Here is a 19,325-nt window from a genome sequence, read left to right on the forward strand (position 1 = left end):
TAAAGATGCACAATTAGAAATGTGATCAGCACAATGGCTACAAAATGGGAATCAAATTTCTGTGACCTTTACCAAAAAAAAATCAACAAGCAGCACAGTTTATCTCTCAGTACAGGCAGAATTTAGGATCGGGCTTCATAAAAGCTCCTGTAGGTGTGATGTGTAGGTGTCCCAATACTTTTGTCCATTTAGTGCATGACAGAATGCTGTATAAACAAGGACTTCAAAGTGCAATGTGGATCCAGTTTCTGGTCCTGAAGCTTGTAAGAACTTAGTAAGTACTTAACTGACCTATTGATTTAAATGATCAACAAAGTCAGGACCTGTAAGGGCACAGCCTGCGCCACCGGCTGCCAGCAGAGGGCAACAGTGGAGAGGCACCACAAGTTCAGGGAACTCCAATTCCCAGAAGCCCTCAGGCTGATTAGGCCCAGACTGGCACACCTGTGGACTCCTCTACGTAAGGCCGTGGCAAACAGCAGCTCTTTGTCACACCTTTGTAGAGGGGTGACCAGTATGGTACCTGGTCCAGGTGGGTATTTAGACAAAAAGAAAAGAAAAACAAAAAGAGAGAAATTGGCCCAAAACTACTTAAAAGCCAATAAGAAGGCTCGAAAAAGAAATGGCTTCAAGCCATACAACAGTGTTTGCCCCCTGATGTAGGTTTATTAATTCTAGGTACTAATAGTGAGCAGCACCTTGTGATCTAAGTAGGCGTGATGGTTCATAGTGAGAGAGAAGTTCACTCAGGTACTGAGGGGCGAGTCCGTTTACAGCTTTATAGGTCAGTAAGAGAATTTTATAATCAATGCGAAATTTAACTGGTAACCAGTGTAAGGCTGATAAAACTGGGCTGATATGGTCAAACTTTCTGGTTCTTGTAAGGACTCTGGCTGCAGCGTTCTGGACCAGCTGAAGCTCGTTAAGGCTTTTGGAACATCCAGCCAGCAGGGCATTACAGTAATCTAGCCTTGAAGTAATAAATGCATGAACTAACTTTTCTGCATCCTGTAGAGAGAATGCATTTCTCAATTTAGCAATATTGCGGAGATGCAGGAAGGCTGTTCTAGTAATATTAGTTATATGTGTGTCGAAGGACAGATCAGGGTCTATAATGACACCAAGGCTTTTTACAGATGAACCTGATGCAGCTGGGAAACTATTACGTTTACATGTAAAATTAGACAGTTTGTTTCTGGCAGCTTTTGGACCAAGAAGTAGAACCTCTGTTTTATCCGAGTTTAGAAGGAGAAATTTACTCGACATCCAGTCCTTTATGTCTTTTATACAGTCCTCAATCTTGCCAGGTTTAATTTTATCATCTGGGTCACTTGATATATATATATAACTGAGTGTCATCAGCATAGCAGTGGAAATTTATGCCATGTCTACTGATAATGGTGCCCAGTGGTAGCATATATAATGTGAATAATACAGGTCCTAAAACAGAGCCTTGTGGAACACCATACTTTACTTTTGCAAGGACAGATGATTCACTGTTTATATTAACAAACTGATAGTGATCAGTGAGGTAGGACCGGAACCAGGAAAGAGCTGTTCCTGTTACTCCTACAAGGTTTTCTAGTCTATCTAGTATCTAGTATCTAGAGTGGTCGATCATGTTAAATGCTGCACTAAGATCAAGGAGGACTAACAGAGACACATTTCCTTGGTCAGAGAATAATAAAAGATTGTTAACAATTTTCACTAGTACTGTTTCTGTACTATGATGTGGCCTAAAACCAGATTGAAATTTTTCGTGTATTTGATTTCTATGCAAATAGGAGCTTAATTGTTTTGCTACAACTTTTTCCAGGATCTTAGATATAAAGGGGAGATTCGAGATGGGTCTATAATTTGATAGTATATAATTAGATACTGCTAGTTTGAGAGTTTTGGGATGTACCCAAGGCTAAGAGAGGAGTTTATTATTGACAGAATAGGCTTGGTTATTTCTGGCAAAATTTCTTTGAGTAAACCTGTAGGAATCGGATCTAACATACAAGTAGAAGATTTTGCAGAGGAAACAATTTTAACTAGGTAAGTTTGTTGAAGTAAGGTAAACGATTCCAGCCTCTCTACAAGGATTACAATATTTCCAAGATCTAGACTGGCATTATAAGACAGCAGGTTTGTAGAGTTTAACTGTGTTTCTGAATTTTTTGCCAGATGTTTTTCAATTTTATCACTAAAGAAGTTCATAAAATTGTTGCTGCTATAGGCTGATGGCATCTGGGGTTCACTAACTGATTTGTTTTTGGTTATTTTAGAAATTGTGCTAAATAATAATCTAGGATTATTCTTATTGTTTTCTATGAGAGAGGAGAGAGAGGCTGAGCGTGCTGCAGTAAGTGCTCGTCTATAATCTATAAGGCTCTCCTTCCAAGCGGACTGGAACAGTTCTAGCTTAGTCAGGTGCCATTTTCACTCAAGTTGTCTGGCGGTCTGTTTTATAGCCCGAGTGTGGTCATTATATCAGGGGGCGAGTTTTTCTGCCTTACTATTTTACTTTTTAATGGAGCCACACTATCTAGAGTAGATCAAAAATGATCCTCTAAGAGCTTGGTCATAATATCTAGCTCAGTAGGATTAGATGGACAGCTGACAGAAGCTGATAAAGCTACCAGCTGTGGAGGGAGTTATTGTCCGCTTTACATGATAACATGGTGATGAACGCACATTACCACTAAAGTGAATTTCATTAGGTAACGATCTGAGACTGCGGTGCTCTGGGGGAGAATGGCTTATCTATGTTTATACTAAAGGTCAGTATTAAGTCTAGAGTGTGGTTGTGGTAGTGTGTGGGCCCCTTTATGATTTGGGTGAAACCTATGGAGTCTATAATAGATATAAATGCCTTACTTAGTGCATCTTGGTTTATCAAAGTGGATATTAAAATCTCCAACAACTATTTTTTTTTTCGAAAACGTTATTAAACTTGATAGAAACTCAGAATTCCTGTAAGAACTGAGAATTCGGCCCTGGTGGCCTGTAAATTGTAATTAGTGGAAAGGAATTCTTATTTGTTCCTTGATCACTTATATTAAGAAAAAGAACTTCAAAGGAAGAGAATGTATAGCCTACCTTCCGGCTCACGCCTAAAGCTTTAGTATGGATGGTTGCTATACCTCTACCCAGCTGCTTAAACGAGGGCTGTGTGCATAGCTGTAGCCTGTGGGGGGCTTCATTTAGACTAAAGTATTCATTGTCTAATCCATGTTTCTGTGAGGCACAGAGCATCAAAACCGTGATCGGTAATAATTAAATAAAGGACATTTACCAAAAGAATAGACAAAAGTAGAGAAGAATTTTATGTGAAATAAGAAACCTTCTTCCACATCCATTACATAGTTTTGGTGCTGATAATAACAGTTATTTCATTTCAAACAGAAAATGTAGAGACTCTCAGTATTTTAATTCCGTGTGGACAGTGCTTTAGTTAACCATCTAAAAATAGACTTTACAGTATTATTTTTTGTTCCCACTTTTTATAGATATTTTTAACGGCCGTGAGAGCCAGCAGAAAGGCAGGGCCCAAACTCCGAGTGAGGATGAAGCCTGGCGAGGATGGCGCATGAATCCTGAACACCGCCGAGGGATGTGAGTGAACACAGTGAACTCATGGTTCTCCTCTCCCCACTGTCCTCACCGGGCTTCGTCTTCCTGCCGGCTCTCGCGGCCGTTATCAGGGCCTGGGGGACGGGCGCATGCCATACTCACTTATTTATTGTGGTAGATATTAATACACAGTGTTGGTGACGGGTTTTACTCAATGTCTTGTTTTATAGATGATGAGATTTACCGATGGTGATTTTTACTTGATGAATATTTTTAAGTGATGAGGGGTTTTACACAATGATGGGTTTTACCTGATGACAAAATCTGCACTGTCGATTTCTCTTCCACAGCTACTGTTGAGTAGAATCCCACCACTGCCCACCACAGCACAACGGCCCAGAGAGCGCCCCTTCCAGGGCATGTCCTACACACACACACACATGACTGTTTGAATAAACAGTTTAAGATGAACACCTCCATTACCAGATTATCCTGGATTTATATCCTCTGACTGAAGACTTTTACATTATAAACCATATACCAAGAGATTAAAAATACAATAGCAGTTTCTTAAAATTGATCCAGAGTAAAGTCTTCAGAACAGGACTGTGTTATCTCTCTGGTCTTGGAGAGAACATGTGCAGCAGAATTTTGGATCAACTGTAACTTATTACTACTACTACTGAGAAGCTTATTCATGGTTTTATATGCTAGAATGAAGAGCAGTTGAACTCAGTGTTTCTGAGATGGTAAAAGGCAGTTCTGGTGACTTTCTTACTGTAGCATTAAAGAGACACAGTTAAGCACAAGTCATTTATTAAAGGCTGTATTCAGCAACAGCCACTCTGTACAGAAAGCCAAGCTGACCTAACACTCAAGCTCACGACTGCACTCTCTCGCTTACACCTTTCAACTGACCAGATCTTCCTGTTCTGACACACTAGCCTTGCCTTTATAATAAGAGTCCTCATCAGAATAAACCCAGAGAATAAACAGAGATCAAATCCAACCCCATTTCCATAAAAGTTGGAATGCTGCAGAATGTAAATAAAAATAGAATGCCATGATGTCATGTAAATTCTACATTAAATTGAAAATAGTACAAAAACAACATATCAAATGTTGAAACTGAAATTTGTTTTTTGAAAAATGTCCATTTTGAATTTAATGCCAACAGCACATTCCAAAAAAGTTGAGACGGGGGCCTGTTTACCACTGTGTTTCATCACCTCCTCTTTTAACAGCACTCTGTAAGCGTTTGGGAACTGAGGAGATACTGCTGTAGTTTAACAGTTCAGGGTCTCCTTTGTCTTATTTTTTATTTCATAATGCACCAAATGTTCAATGGTGACAGGTCTGGACTACAGGCTGGTCAGTTTAGCACCTGGACTCTTTTAATATGGAGCCATGCTGTTGTAATACATGCAGAATGTGGTTTTACATGGTCTTGCTGAAATAATCAAGGCCTTCCCTGAAAAAGACTTCGTCTGGATGGCAGCATATGTTGCCAAAACATGTATATATCATTCAGCATTAATGGTGCCTTCACAGATGTGCATGTCACCCATACCATGTGCTCTAATGCCCCCCTATACCATCATGAATACTGGCTTTTGAATTGTGCACTGATAACAAACTGAGTGGTCTTTAGCCCAGAGGACACAGTGTCCATGATTTCCAAAAAGAATTTCAAATGTTGATTCGTCAGACCACAGGACACTTTTCCACTTCCCCTCAGTCCATTTTAAATGGGCTCCAGCCCAGAGAAGGTGGCAGCGTTTCTGGATCCTGTTTATGCTCAGTTTCTTCTTTGTGTTTCAGAGTTTTAACTCTCATTTGTGGATGCAGTGATGAACTGTGTTCAGACAGTGGTTTTCAGAAGTGTTTCTGAGCCCATGCAGTGATTTCCACTACAGAATCATGTCTGTTTATAATGCAGTGCTGCCTGAGGACCCAAAGATCACAGCCAGCAAATACTGGTTTTTGGCCTCGTCCCTTACATACAGAGATTTCTCCAGTCTTTTAATGTTATTTTGTACCATAGATGATGAAAAGTTCTTTGCTATTTTATGTTGAGAAACGTTATTCTTGAATTGTTGCACTATTTGATTGTACAGTCTTTTACAGAGTGGTGAACCCCTCCTCATCTTTACTTCTGAAAGACTCCGCCTCTCTGAGATGCTCTTTTTATACGCGATATTGTTACTGGCCTGTTGCCAGTTAAACGCCAGGTGTTTTTTTTGTTTTGTTTCCAGCATTACTCAACTTTACCAGCCTTTTGTTGGCCCCATCCCAGCTTTTTTGGAACATGTTGTTGGCATCAAATTCAAAATTCAAATTTTTCAAAAAACAAAAAAATTCGGTTTCAAAATTTTATATGTTTTTTTGTGCTATTTTCAATGAAATATGGGGTTTAAATGATTTGCCCAATATTGCATTTTGTTTTTATTACATTTTGCACAACATCCCAACTTTTTTGGAAATGGGGTTGTAATCTGGAATTAACATCGTATCTTGAATACACTACAATATAGATTTCAGCATTATAAATCTGGATCTAAAACAGACAAAGATTTTCAACAACAGGCATAGAAATGCTTGTAAAAGGTTTTAAATGGTAAAGTTTGTCACTCTGGACAATCAGCAGGACAGAGTCACCCAGGCATTAACATACTCAGTTAACCTGTCAGAGTTCATCTGAATCATCAGGAGATTATGATTAAGAGACCTGATTAACAGTGACAATCAGTCCCATCATCTCTGATTACAGATCACAGAGGTGACATACACTGATAGAACCCAAAACGTAACCCTGGGGAACTCCACAATGATATCACAGCTACTAGAGGACATGAGATGACGTCAGTGTCCTGCCTGATCAAACACACCTCTGGTCATCAGCGGTGAAGCTGGACTGAAGTCCTGACTGAGCCGTACCTGAGGCAGCTTCCTGTACACATCAGGTCTGAGTTTGTATTTGGCGTTTGGTCTGGTTTCATATGGAACGCTCTGATTAACCTGAGAGTTCTTCTGGGTCAGGAACAGAGAACCGGACGCATTACAGCAGGAACTCAACCGCACTCTACCAGAGAGAGAGAGAGAGAGAGAGACACAGACACAGACAGAGAGAGAGTGATAGAGAGATATTGGGTCATTAATAGACTGAAGCTCTGATTTTTTTAAGGGTTTGTCTTTGTAAAAGTTGATCGAGTGGAGAATTTCATATGAACTAAAACATCAGGACTAGTTTTAGTTCTAGGTTAAGTGGACTCATTTCTCGATGTAACTTGTGTCCACTGAGTGAAATATGATTTGATTAGGAACACTTAAATGGTCAGCCGTTACTTCTTGTTTCGATACTTGTTTTCAGGAATGTCTCCGTACCATGTACTGCAGGCCTCAGGCTAAGATGTGCTGCGTGATGACACATATAGACTGTACATGTTCATTCGCTTCTGACTGCAGGAAGCTCAGAATATTTCACTGAATTTAACACTCCACTTACTACAACAGCAGCTTATCGTACAATAAATAAAAGTTCTTTTCCACCAAAACATTGTAGAAAACAGAGTTTGAGGATCATGGACTGTGTGCTCTCACTGCAGCCGCATCACGTCATACGGCAGATTTTCAGATTTTGTGCTGCATCTTCTACATATTTACATCTGAGAACTTTTTCAGAAATTTTCAGTAAAGTAGTGCTGTTAGTGTTGAACACAGTTAAAGAGTCTCAGTTACTCAGTTCATTTACACTGCCAGCTCACACAGCCTGCACTGTAAAAAATGTTTGTAGAAAGTACGGTAAAAACTATCAAATAGCAACAGTAAAAGACTATAAAATCCAAAACAGTATTTCACTGTAAAAGATACATTGAATTACCCCAAATCAAGAAACCGTAAATAACTTTAATTTTTATTGCTGTACTGTGTAGAAAATACACAATTCAACTGTGAAAATACAATTTTTTGGTAAAATTAATGGAAACATACCATAATGTCATAAGCAAGTAATTACCTTAAAATTAATGCTGTAATTTTGTTTAAATTACAGAATTTGTTGTTACATTTACAATATAAAACCTTTCACTATTCAGCAAAATCATACCATCATTTCTACAGAAACAAGATGTTGAAATATGGTATATGTTTGTTAAATAATGTTTATTTCAAGGAAAAAGATATATTTAAATATATATAATAATTTACTGTCATTTTATGCAATGTTCTTGTAAATCTGACACGTAATGTGCTACATGCATGGAAAACTAAAACAACTAGAAAGATGCATTTCTGGAAGAAAGTCAAGCGAATACTGTGCAGCAATGCTAGCAGTCATTTGTGGTAGCCAGTGTTGATTAGGTGGGTGTAAGGTTGTTTTAGATGGTTGCTAGGGTATTTTAAAGTGGTTGCTATGATTGTTGGTAAGATGATCTTAGGTGGTAACTAAAAAAATCTAAGTTGCTAAATGTTAGGCAAATAAAAAACAGCTGGTCCAGCTTGTCATGATGATTTAATCACTCATCAGCCTTTACCGTGTCAGTGCGTCTCACTGCAGGCAGATGCCCGAACTATTTAAAGTCAATGAAACGTTTTACGGGATGCGCGCTCAAGTACTTGGGCGGGGCAGCTGTTGTTGGGTGAACTCAGTAGCGTATCTGATTCTCTATTAAAACGGCGCTACATAACGGAGAAAATAAAAACTACATATCGGCTACAGAATATGCTATTCGGCTGCTATGAGTCGGCACTGGCACATCAGAATCGGCCCGGGCACGGATACTGGAGAGGCTCTGTGATTAATGTGTCGGTGAAAAAATACAGGATTTTCCACCTGTAATTAGGAGAGCAGATCACACCCCTATTGAGGTCCGAGCCGTCACCAACGTTTCACCGCAGAGGCGGGAACAGTGCACCTAGAGCTGCTTCTGGAAACCTCGGAAGGATTCCAAACATGTTTGGTGAGTAAATTACTGCTTCGTCAAATAAACCAATAACTTAGTTTTTCAATCGGATATTTATTCAAACCTAATCCTAGAATTTGTAAATGCTCAACTTTCCATATGTCAAAACAGAAATAAGCACCACTTACTAACAGTTAAGTTAGCTAGCCATCATATAAAATGTTGGTAGTCTCTATTTTAGATGATTGCTCTCTCAGAAATCTGGGCATGTTTAAGTGGGACGGTGTCGGATTTCTGGTGTAATAAACCGGTGTGTACACTTATTAGAGTTGCTAGCTAGCTAAGTGCCCTAGCATAGCTATGTACGCGCGAGCTTAGGCTAAGTTAATATCTCTGCTGGGCGACCGGTTCACTCCGGCTGACCTGTGCTGACCAATGATGAATACGGGCTGAATGTGAGACAAATGGGAGACGTCGAGTGACTCTGGTGTTGTAGTGACAGAGAAGCAGAAACTAGCTGGCTAACTACGCTCTGTGATGTGGGGGGCTGTTAGCTTGGTGGGCTCACACACCACAGAGCAGATTTGATGTTTCTCTCACAGAGTTTGGAGAATAAAAACAGCATCCATCTCCCTACCTTTTTCCGAGTAAACAACTGCCCACCTGCTGGACGGACACTGATGGATGATTGTCTGTCGAGCTCTCCTGCTATCCGCTTCATACCAGTTGCCCACGCCCCAGTCACCGCCACTTGCCCAGCTACTGCCACTTGACTTGGACAAGCTGCACACTCCCACTCTGCACTGAAGTTTTCATGGACTCCTAACTACTACTACTACTACTATTAATGTTAGTAGTATAATAATTTTGTAGGTAGTTTGACCAGAGGAGGACGGGTCCCCCCATGTGAGCCTTGGTTCCTCCCAAGGTTTCTTCCTCAGCTCTGAGGGAGTTTTTCCTGGCTTGCTCACCTGGAGGATTTACATTTCATGTTGAAATGTTGAAATGATCACTCGCCGGAAACCGGACTTTGAGTTCCATAACGCCGATCCTTTGTTTGCTAACACTGGAGAGGCGCCACTCATCTGGGCCGCCCGGCCACGCACCCGTCGAAGACGCCGGAAAAGAGGCAAGAGAGCCGGCGTGCTCGTCAGACTCAGACGACGTGCCCATCGGCCGTCTCTTCCCACCATATTACTGGCTAACGTGCAGTCCTTGGAAAACAAGTTGTGTGAGCTTCATGCACGGGTCGCCTTCCAGCGAGAGATCCGGGACTGCAGCGTTATCTGCCTCACAGAAACGTGGTTATCCGATGAGGTCCCTGATAATGCCATCGAACCCGCTGGGTTCTCTCTGCACCGCGCCGATAGAACCAAGCAGCTCTCCGGGAAAAGCAAAGGAGGAGGTGTATGTTTTCTGATCAATAACGCTTGGTGTGATCGGAGGAATGTACATTTCATCGAGTCTTTCTGCTCGCCGGATTTGGAATTTCTCATCGTGTTTTGCCGGCCGGCGTGGCTGCCCCGTGAGATAATGGGACTCTGTCTGGCCGCGGTGTACATCCCCCCGCAGGCGGACTCGGACCTCGCGCTCGGGAAGCTACACGAGGCTATCAGCAAGCAGATGACCGCGCGCCCGGAGGCTGCACTTATTGTTGCGGGGGACTTTAATTGGAATAACCTGCAAACCTACTGTCCGACATTATTCCAGCACGTAACATGTTTCACTCGGAAAGACAGGATTTTAGACCATGTTTACTCCAGCATCCGGAACTGTTACAAATCCCTCCCCCGACCCCCGTTCGGCAAATCAGATCACTCCTCCATCCTGCTCCTGCCCACCTATAGGCAGAAGCTGAAACGGGGGCCGGTCACTACCAGGGAGGTGCGCCGCTGGTCTGACCAATCAGACGCTATGCTGCAGGATTGTTTTGATCATGTGGACTGGGAAATGTTCCGTGATTCGTCGGGCAGCGTGGATGAGTACGCAGACACAGTCACCGCCTTCATACGCAAGTGTGTGGATGACGTAGTGCCCTGCAGACAAGTCCGCGTTTACCCCAATCAGAAGCCCTGGCTGAACTGTGAGGTTCGCTCCGCCCTCAGCGCACGCAGCGCTGCATTCAGAGCGGGAAATACGGAGGAGTACAAGCAATCCAACTACGCTCTCCGTAAATCCATCAGAGCAGCTAAACGTGCGTACAGAATGAAAGTGGAAGCACAGTTCAACACAGCCAACACACGAATCTTATGGCAGGGGTTAAATACAATCTCTGACTATAAAACTGCCTCTCGCACTCTGCCCAGTACCAGCGCTGATCTGCCGGACGAGCTTAATAACTTCTACGCTCGCTTCGACGGAATTCCCGCAGCACCACTGGAGAGCGCCCCGCCCACAACTGATCCCAACCCCCCCTCCGTCTCCGTAGCTGATGTGTGCAAAGCCTTCAAGAGGGTGAACCCACGCAAGTCAGCAGGACCAGATGGCATTCCCGGGAGAGTGCTTAAAGCCTGCTACAGGGAACTAGCAGGAGTTTTTGCAGACATCTATAACACCTCACTGTCTCTCTCGGTCGTGCCAGCTAGTTTCAAACTAGCCACCATTGTGCCAGTTCCAAAGACAGCTAGTATTACCTGTCTGAACGACTGGCGACCTGTTGCCCTGACCTCCATCGTAAGCAAATGCTTTGAGAGGCTGGTCAGGGATATCATCTGTTCCTCACTGCCTGCCACCCTGGACCCACTGCAATTTGCATATAGGCGGAATAGATCCACCGACGATGCAATCGCCCTGACCCTGCACACTGCCCTCTCCCACCTGGAAAAGAAGGACACGTATGTGAGAATGCTGTTTGTAGACTACAGTTCAGCATTCAACACAATCGTTCCTTCGAGGCTCGACTGCAAGCTCCGGGATCTGGGTCTGAACAGCACACTGTGCAGCTGGATCCTGAACTTCCTGACGGACCGACGGCAGGTGGTAAGGATGGGAAGTATCACATCCTCCTCTTTGACCCTCAACATCGGAACCCCCCAGGGTTGTGTGCTCAGCCCGCTCCTGTACTCCCTGTACACCCATGACTGCACTGCTAGACACAGCTCCAACGTCATCATAAAGTTTGCTGACGACACAACAGTTGTGGGCCTGATCTCCAACAGCGATGAATCGGCCTACAGAGAGGAGGTTAAAATCCTGGAAAACTGGTGCCAGGAGAATAACCTCTCTCTAAACGTTAGTAAGACCAAGGAGCTGATCGTGGACTTCAGGAAGCAGGAGAGAGTACACCCATCGATTTCCATCAATGGGACTGCGGTAGAGAGGGTCAGCAGCTTTAAGTTTCTCGGTGTTCACATCAGCGAGGACCTGACATGGGCAGTGCACACCTCACAGGTGGTGAAGAAGGCCCACCAGCGCCTCTACTTCCTCAGAAGGCTGAGGAGGTTTGGCCTGAACCCCAGCATCCTTAAGACCTTCTACACCTGCACTGTGGAAAGCATCCTGACGGGCAGCATCACCACCTGGTACGGGAACTGTACTGTTCGTGAGAGGAAATCTCTGCAGAGGGTGGTGCGGACAGCACAGTCCATCACCGGGGTTCAGCTCCCTAACCTATTGGATTTATACACCAGTCGCTGCCTGAGGAAATCCAGAAGGATTATGAAGGACCCCTCCCATCCTAGTCACTGTCTGTTCTCTCAGCTGCCGAGTGGTAGGAGGCTCAGAAGCTTAAAAGCCAGAACCAGTCGGCTCAAAGACAGCTTCTTCCCCCATGCAACCAGGCTATTGAACAGCCAGTAATCACTGCTCTGCCCAGCCCAACCCTTCCCATTACACGTACGTGCACCCACTGTACTCCCGCACTTTACTTGCATAGCTGGACTTTGAATACCTATCCAAAGACAATACTCTCCCCCTGCGCTTCCACTTAACTTCCTGTACCTTGCACTTTACTAAATACTCTGCCACCTACTGTACCATCTTCTACCTCCACACCTAGTGTGATTATTTGCACATCCACATAGCATTGTAATATCCATTACTATATATAGTATATAGTTGATTACACCCACCCTACATTCCCAGTGCAATATTATATGTCTCGGTGCAATATTATTATTTTTAAGTTATTGTGTAAGATTATATGTATATATTTTAGTTAAATTGGTTTTATCTATTCTTCTATCCTATCTATAGTTTTGTTTATCTATGTGTAAATACTGTTCTCTGCATAATTTGTGGAACTCGCACTCAAGTTTTTCACTCACCTGTGTCCCTGTACTCTTGTGATGTGACAATAAATCTGATTTGATTTGATTTGATTTGATTTGAACTTTGTCCTAAATGGATTTCTGTGAAGCTGCTTTGTGACATCAGTTGTAAAAAGTGCTATACAAATAAATTTGACTTGACTTGACATCGGAGGGAGGGACGTCGAGCGACTGGTACAGTTAAGACAGTCCCGTTAGGTTAATCAGGTCAACTGAGCTGCGATTTGTTAACTAACTCTCAAGTGGTTTTACATGTGAGTTAACTGTCCTATGTCAGGCTAAAGTTTGTAAAATCTGTTCTTTCTTCTCCTTAAGTCAGTATTTTAAGGCTTAACCACATCTTTTCGTCTTGCAGTTACTTACACGTTTCCTACATCTACTACCGGCATTTCTCAGGTTTGTTAACTGTTTATTTACATAAGTACCTGCTATTCCACTCAATTTGTCTGAATTGTGTGCAAGATTTACATACTTTGTTTAGGCAGTTAATGCAGTTGTTTCTCAAGGATTTCTGGTGTAATCAGTTCATTTATGCTTACCTGTGAACACGGTTTTAAGAATTGTTGACTTGTCTAGATATGATGCAGTATGTAGTGGTTGTAGTGGTTTAAATATATGATAATACATATTACTTTCTTAGAACGGTGGCAGATTATTGATTGATCAGCTGTGTTCACCTGTGCTTTACTTGTTCTCTGCTTTGCTTGAGACTAAGTTGTACCTAATATCTTCTAAGCCGCTTATCCTTCTGGGTCACGGGGGGGCGCTGGAGCCTATCCCAGCAGTCATTGGGTGGAAGGCCGGATACACCCTGGACAGGTCACCAGTCCATTGCAGGGCACGTTGAGCGAACAAGAGAAATCTATACGTGTATACTAAGATGTAACATTTGGCTGCTGGGGTGTTTCTAGATTGTTGGTAATTTGAACTAGATGGTCACCAGATAGTGCCAGGTGGTCATTCCAGTGGATTATTTGGTTACTAAGGTGTCTGATTGACTGGAGGCATCTGCACATTTAAGCTACAAGTCGACAGAGATGAAACAAATGCTGATGATGGTTCAGTGTTGAAATGTGTCCTTTTCTACCTTTCACACCCAAACTTTATCAGTTATAAACATGACCGGCAACTCTGTATTCCAGAATTCGGGTTTCTCCTGTATGTACTTTGGAGCTCAGTTTAACAACAGAAGGCCTTGTGTTTATCTTTGAGGAGTCATCACGCTCAAGCGCTGCATCAATCTAACTTTTGCTTTGTTTCTGTTTTCTGGTTACAGAGAGGGTCATGCCGGTCTGTAGTGAACACCTGATGGTCAACATGCGAGTCCTCATGCAGAACTGGCGACAGTGCACACTTTAAGTCCCAGTCGTCATCCAACATCATGTCCGTGTGAGACTCTATCCCATGTTGAGCACCCTCTTCGGTCAAGTCTGGACTCAGTGACTCATTATTCTTGATCAACCAGGGCAAGTGGCCATTTTATTTATGTTTGTTTATTTTATGTTTATTCATTCCACCACGGATTATCCTGTGTATATATGGACACATGCTGTTTTCTCAACATCTCAACCCTGCTTTCTGAGAATCCTGGCCAAGTTATTGGATCATGCAAGAAAACTTTCTTAAGATTTATCAAAATAATAGTCTGTAACTTTGTTATTTATGTATTATTTGTGTTATTTTTGTTTCCTGGGTAATTAATCATTTAGCAGTTATTGACTGTTAAATCTATGCCCACTAATTGTAATTCCTTATGTGTTGCAGTGTATATTTTGCAGTGAAATTCTGGCAACCACAGCTGCTGGTAATTTACTGTAAAGTTGAACTTTGCAGTTAGATACTGTAATGTGTCATACGGTTGTACTGTGTTTATCACTGATAGACTGTAATTATGTTAACAGTATATCTGTTGTTTTTAATGTAATTTACTGTATACAGATTTACAATATATGCTGTTTTTCACAGTAATTAACCATAAACAAACAACAGTTCTCAACAGTGTAATTTACGGTTGCCACAAAAGCATACCGGCATGTCATGAAATTCTGGCAACCACAGCTGCCGGTATTTTACCGTAAATTTCACGTTTTTTTTACAGTGTGTGTTTAGTGTGCTTCTCATTTGCATACAGGGCCTGTTCTCCTGGTAACTGTACTAGTTGGTTTAGTTACAGTCAGTGTTGTGTGTTTATCTGTGCTGGTGTTTGTTGTGTCAGCCTCTGTGTGTGGTTTGTGTCTACAGTCAGGGGAGCTCAGTGAGTCTGGAGTTTCTCTGAGCTGTTTATTTTACACTAAAAAGATCCCGCAGTGCTTACTGACCATACTCCTTTTTACCAATAGCTAATATGCTAAATGCTACGAGAGACCATTACACACACACACACACACACACACACACACAAACTCACACTGTACCTGTAAGTTTCCCTCAGAGTGATGTTGGGTTTGGCTGAACAGGTGAAGAGATCAGTTACATCAGCACAAAACACCTGCATGTCCATCCTGAAAACAATGAGCAAAAACAGTAATAAACAATGTATTTTAAATTTGATTAAAAGCACTATATTATATATTATAATAGATAATTACAGTACTGCTGTACTAAATACGATTATGGCATCTTCTAAAATAATACAACAGTATCATACACAGTTACAGCATTACCTATAATAACACTGCAGTATTGTAAACAATTACGCATTGTCTATAGTAATAGAGCAACATTATATACAGTTATTGTGTTGTAATATTACAGTGGTTCTATAATTGTGCTGTATTCTATACAGTTATTGTGTTGTGCATTAAATACAGCAGTTATGATATCTGTAGCTTTAATTTCTGTGTTTTCTGTCTTTCTGTTTTCTAATCAAATCAAACAGAAGTGAAATCAGGTTTTAGTGAATAATCCAGTGGAACTGCCTCTGGTTCCTCTGTAAGACTGTAAAACCGTAACACTGCACTCAGTACAGTCGTTCTGACCGACTACAGATCTTCCGTTTGGAGAGCTTTAAAGAGGAAAATGTTCCTGAATAGAAAATGAATATGATCCTGATCAGTTCTGAGTCGGCAGCAGTCGATCCAGAACATCTTCAGTAACGGATGAACAGCTCACTTTTTAGTGGTGCTCATGTTGGAGATCTTGGCCTGGAGGCGGGAACAGTGCACTCTGTGATAAAACTCCTGCATCTGATTGGCTGGATACACTCTGGAAATCATATTTACACACAATCATTAGAGACGATTAAATACGGACAGGTTTAGCGTGTTTGTAGTGGTTTGTGGTTTAGTTCAGTCCCTGCAGACGATCTACAGAGACGCAGATTATTAATAATCTCTGTTCAGATTCTTTCACTGTAAACAGTTATGATTAGTGTTAGGATTAGGATTTGGTTTTAGAGTTCGATTCTATTGTATTCCACTTAAAGTTCAGTTGTTCATCATTAATCTATTCACTTACATTTAAAGTTTACTTTAATAACATATTTAGAACAATGTTTGTTAAAGGTGAAGTGAGTGTTCACAGGGAAGTCTCTGCCAATATTAGCAAACAATTAACATATTTCTGAAATATTATAGGCTGCAAATTAGTGTTTAAATCTCTGATAAATTGTTATATAACAGTGAAAGTTTATTTATCGGAAAACTAAAATAAATTTGCATTAAAATGCAAGTTTAAGAAAATCTTCCTTTAGTTTCATCAGCGATGTTTCCAGATTAGACTGTATTCATGTGTTTATAATGATAATCTGTATTATCATAATCCACACTCAAGAATTCTGAATAGCGTACATAGAAACATGTTTGCATTAGTTTGTATATCAACACAGAAACAATAAATAAAACATATTTAAAAGTGCTGTTACTAAATCATTTCTGACTCATTTGGTCTTTATATCATATTTACAAAACACTTTCATAATGTCAGTGTTTTGGCCCAACCTGGTATCGTATACAGTAACTGTACTTAATACTGCAGTATTATTATAGATACTAATGGTGTAGTTGACTGTAAAGGGGAAGGAAAAGGGTTGATATGATCTAAAATCAGGCGGGTCAAGCTCTGTTAATAAGAAACCAATATATGAACAAAACTGGACTGAAAACAGAGACTATAAACACAGCCTGTAGGAATAACACTGCTATAGTTTAGTCAGATATTATTTCAGCAGCAGCTCTGATGTATCGGTCAGTGTGGGTTTGATATGAGGTCATTAGAGTAAATTTGAATAAATTAATGTGAATCTCACAGTGACCTGCAGCTGAGAGCTCAGTCTTCTGGAGAAAATCTGTTTTAGTGATCAGCTAATGTAGGAAAGTAAGAGCTTTGTTCAGTTTTACGGGCTCATTAAAGCTCCTTTACATTCTTTACATATTAGAGTTAATGTAGTTCAGTACAGACATTGTACTCTAATATCTACACACTAATATCTCTACACACTAATAACTTCACACTTTAATATCTGCACACTCTAATATCTCTACTGTCTCTAATATATCTCCAGTGTTTTATCTCTGTACTCTCTAATATGTCTTAATATTTAATGTCTTTAGACCAGGGATGGGGGAGTAGCTAAGTAGCGCTACTTTTTGTAGTTAGCCACTACAGTTGTATGAAATGTAGCTAACAGCTGTAGCGCCTATGAATTATTGTGTAGCTATAGTGATAAATTTCGCTACAGACTTCAGGCAACCCGTGCAAAATCTGACCCACAGAGCGCGGTCGGTAACTGGGCTGGTGGCGACTGTGCAGTAATGACTGAGCCGCGGACAGCTCGAGCGAACGGTCACGTGCTGCCCCCACGCGCTGATCACCCCTTACAGGTGATAAAGCGATAAAATGACACAGCGAGCAGTGGGAGGTTCTCAGCTGACCTTAGTACAGCTGTAGCTCGGCCATAGACTGAACTGCCCGCTCTGTTTGTCTCTGTACGAGACGCTAAACAGCCCAGAGAACCAGAGTAGCTTTGACCTCTTGAGCTGTTCAGGTCTGCAGCACACAGGCTATAAGCTAACACACAACATCGCTATGGCAAAAATGTAGCTAGCTGAGTTTATGAGCACAATCAACGCATTAAGACTGTAAAATGAAAACACTATCTCATTTTTTTGCTTGGGCTGCCAAATCAGCTGCTTTAGTCTGGCTCCAGTAGCTGCTCAGTTTAGGCTACAGGCTCCACAGTCGGCTATATTAGAGATTAGATGTGAAATTACAGTTATATTGTGTTACTCATAACAGACTACAGAGCACTGTTCACTGTTAACCAGCATATTGAAGGTATAGTATCATGCAGCAAACATTAAGAAATCAGCTATATTAGACTATATTTTGTCTCATTAACTATATGAGTAGCCACCTTTTCCTCTAGCTGGGCTTTGGTACAGACAGCCTGTTATAACATGTGCTTTTACAATAATCAGTGAGTACAGAGACGCAAAAGAGACAAGCAGAGAGAGAGAGAGAGAGAGAGAGAGAGAGAGGTAAATAAAACAAAGTCCATTTGAAACTATCGCCTGATTTAATGTAGGTTTAGTGTATAATTTTAGCTGAAAATAAACATAAATAAAGAGTTAAATATTGTATTCGGTTATTTTTGTAGATTTTTGTTAGGAAAAACCTGTAATTACTGACTTTGCCTTTAGTTAGTCTACATTTTAGTTGGATATCACGCCTTTGGCTGTGTAAGTTTGATTGTTGGTTACACTTCTACAAACTTACTTTTTGCTGATCTTTTTGTAGATTTGCAGCTTTTCAACTGTGAGTTTCTTTCTGGCTCATGATTAAATGCAGTGTCTTGTTCACACAGTCAGTTGGGCTTGTTTGGTGTGTCAGGTGGAGATTCACAAACATTCTGACAATCACGCTCTGAAAGTAGCTAAAAAGTAGCCACTACTTTTTCTGGAAAAGTAGCTCATTTGTAGCAGCTACAAAGTTTGAGAAAGTAGCTAACTGCAGATTTTTAATATTTCTACACTCTAATTTCTCTACAGTCTAATATCTCTACACTCTAATAACTCCACACTTTCTAATATGTCTGCATTATAGTATCTACACTCTATTACTTCCTCATTCTACACTGTAAAATCTCCACATGATCTAATATCTTATATATTTGTATATATAATATATAATTGACTCACTTGCTGAGAAAGGGAATCATCATGATGTAAACAGTCAAAAGGCTGCCCACAGTCAGCAGCATTTTGGGAGATTTTGGGAATTGATGGACGACTGACCACAGCTTCATCAGTATCTGTGTACTGGAACCATCCAGGGGACAGTTACCACAGTAAACTCCTCTGTAACTATTCCCAGTAACCGTCTTCAGTAGTCGTCCACTGTAACCGTCCTCAGTAGTCGTCCACTGTAACCGTCCTCAGTAGTCGTCCACTGTAACCATTCTCAGTAGTCGTCCACCGTAACCATTCTCAGCAGTCGTCCACTGTAACCATCCTCAGTAGTCGTCCACTGTAACCGTCCTCAGTAGTCGTCCACTGTAACCATTCTCAGTAGTCGTCCACTGTAACCGTCCTCAGTAGTCGTCCACTGTAACCATTCTCAGTAGTCGTCCACTGTAACCGTCCTCAGTAGTCGTCCACTG

General features: G+C 41.4%; 1 protein-coding gene across 2 annotated transcripts; it reads right to left on the reverse strand.

Annotated features, from left to right (window-relative positions):
• Positions 1–3,694: 3,694 nt before the first annotated feature.
• On the reverse strand, positions 3,695–19,325 carry LOC118803926 (alpha-2,8-sialyltransferase 8E-like). 2 transcript variants are annotated; one of them, XM_036564473.1, is made up of 5 exons: positions 18,865–19,325; positions 15,839–15,931; positions 15,142–15,228; positions 6,496–6,640; positions 3,695–3,982 (listed from the first exon to the last, which is right to left on the reverse strand). In XM_036564473.1, exons 1-5 carry the CDS (start codon positions 18,969–18,971, stop codon positions 3,866–3,868), a joined length of 549 nt encoding a protein of 182 aa, XP_036420366.1. In that variant the 5' UTR covers positions 18,972–19,325; the 3' UTR covers positions 3,695–3,865. The 2 variants fall into 2 exon arrangements, with proteins under 2 accessions (XP_036420366.1, XP_036420368.1); XM_036564475.1 differs by lacking the exon at positions 15,839–15,931.

Source organism: Colossoma macropomum, unplaced genomic scaffold (assembly GCF_904425465.1).
Source record: "Colossoma macropomum unplaced genomic scaffold, Colossoma_macropomum, whole genome shotgun sequence".
Classification (NCBI taxonomy): Eukaryota; Metazoa; Chordata; class Actinopteri; order Characiformes; family Serrasalmidae; genus Colossoma; species Colossoma macropomum.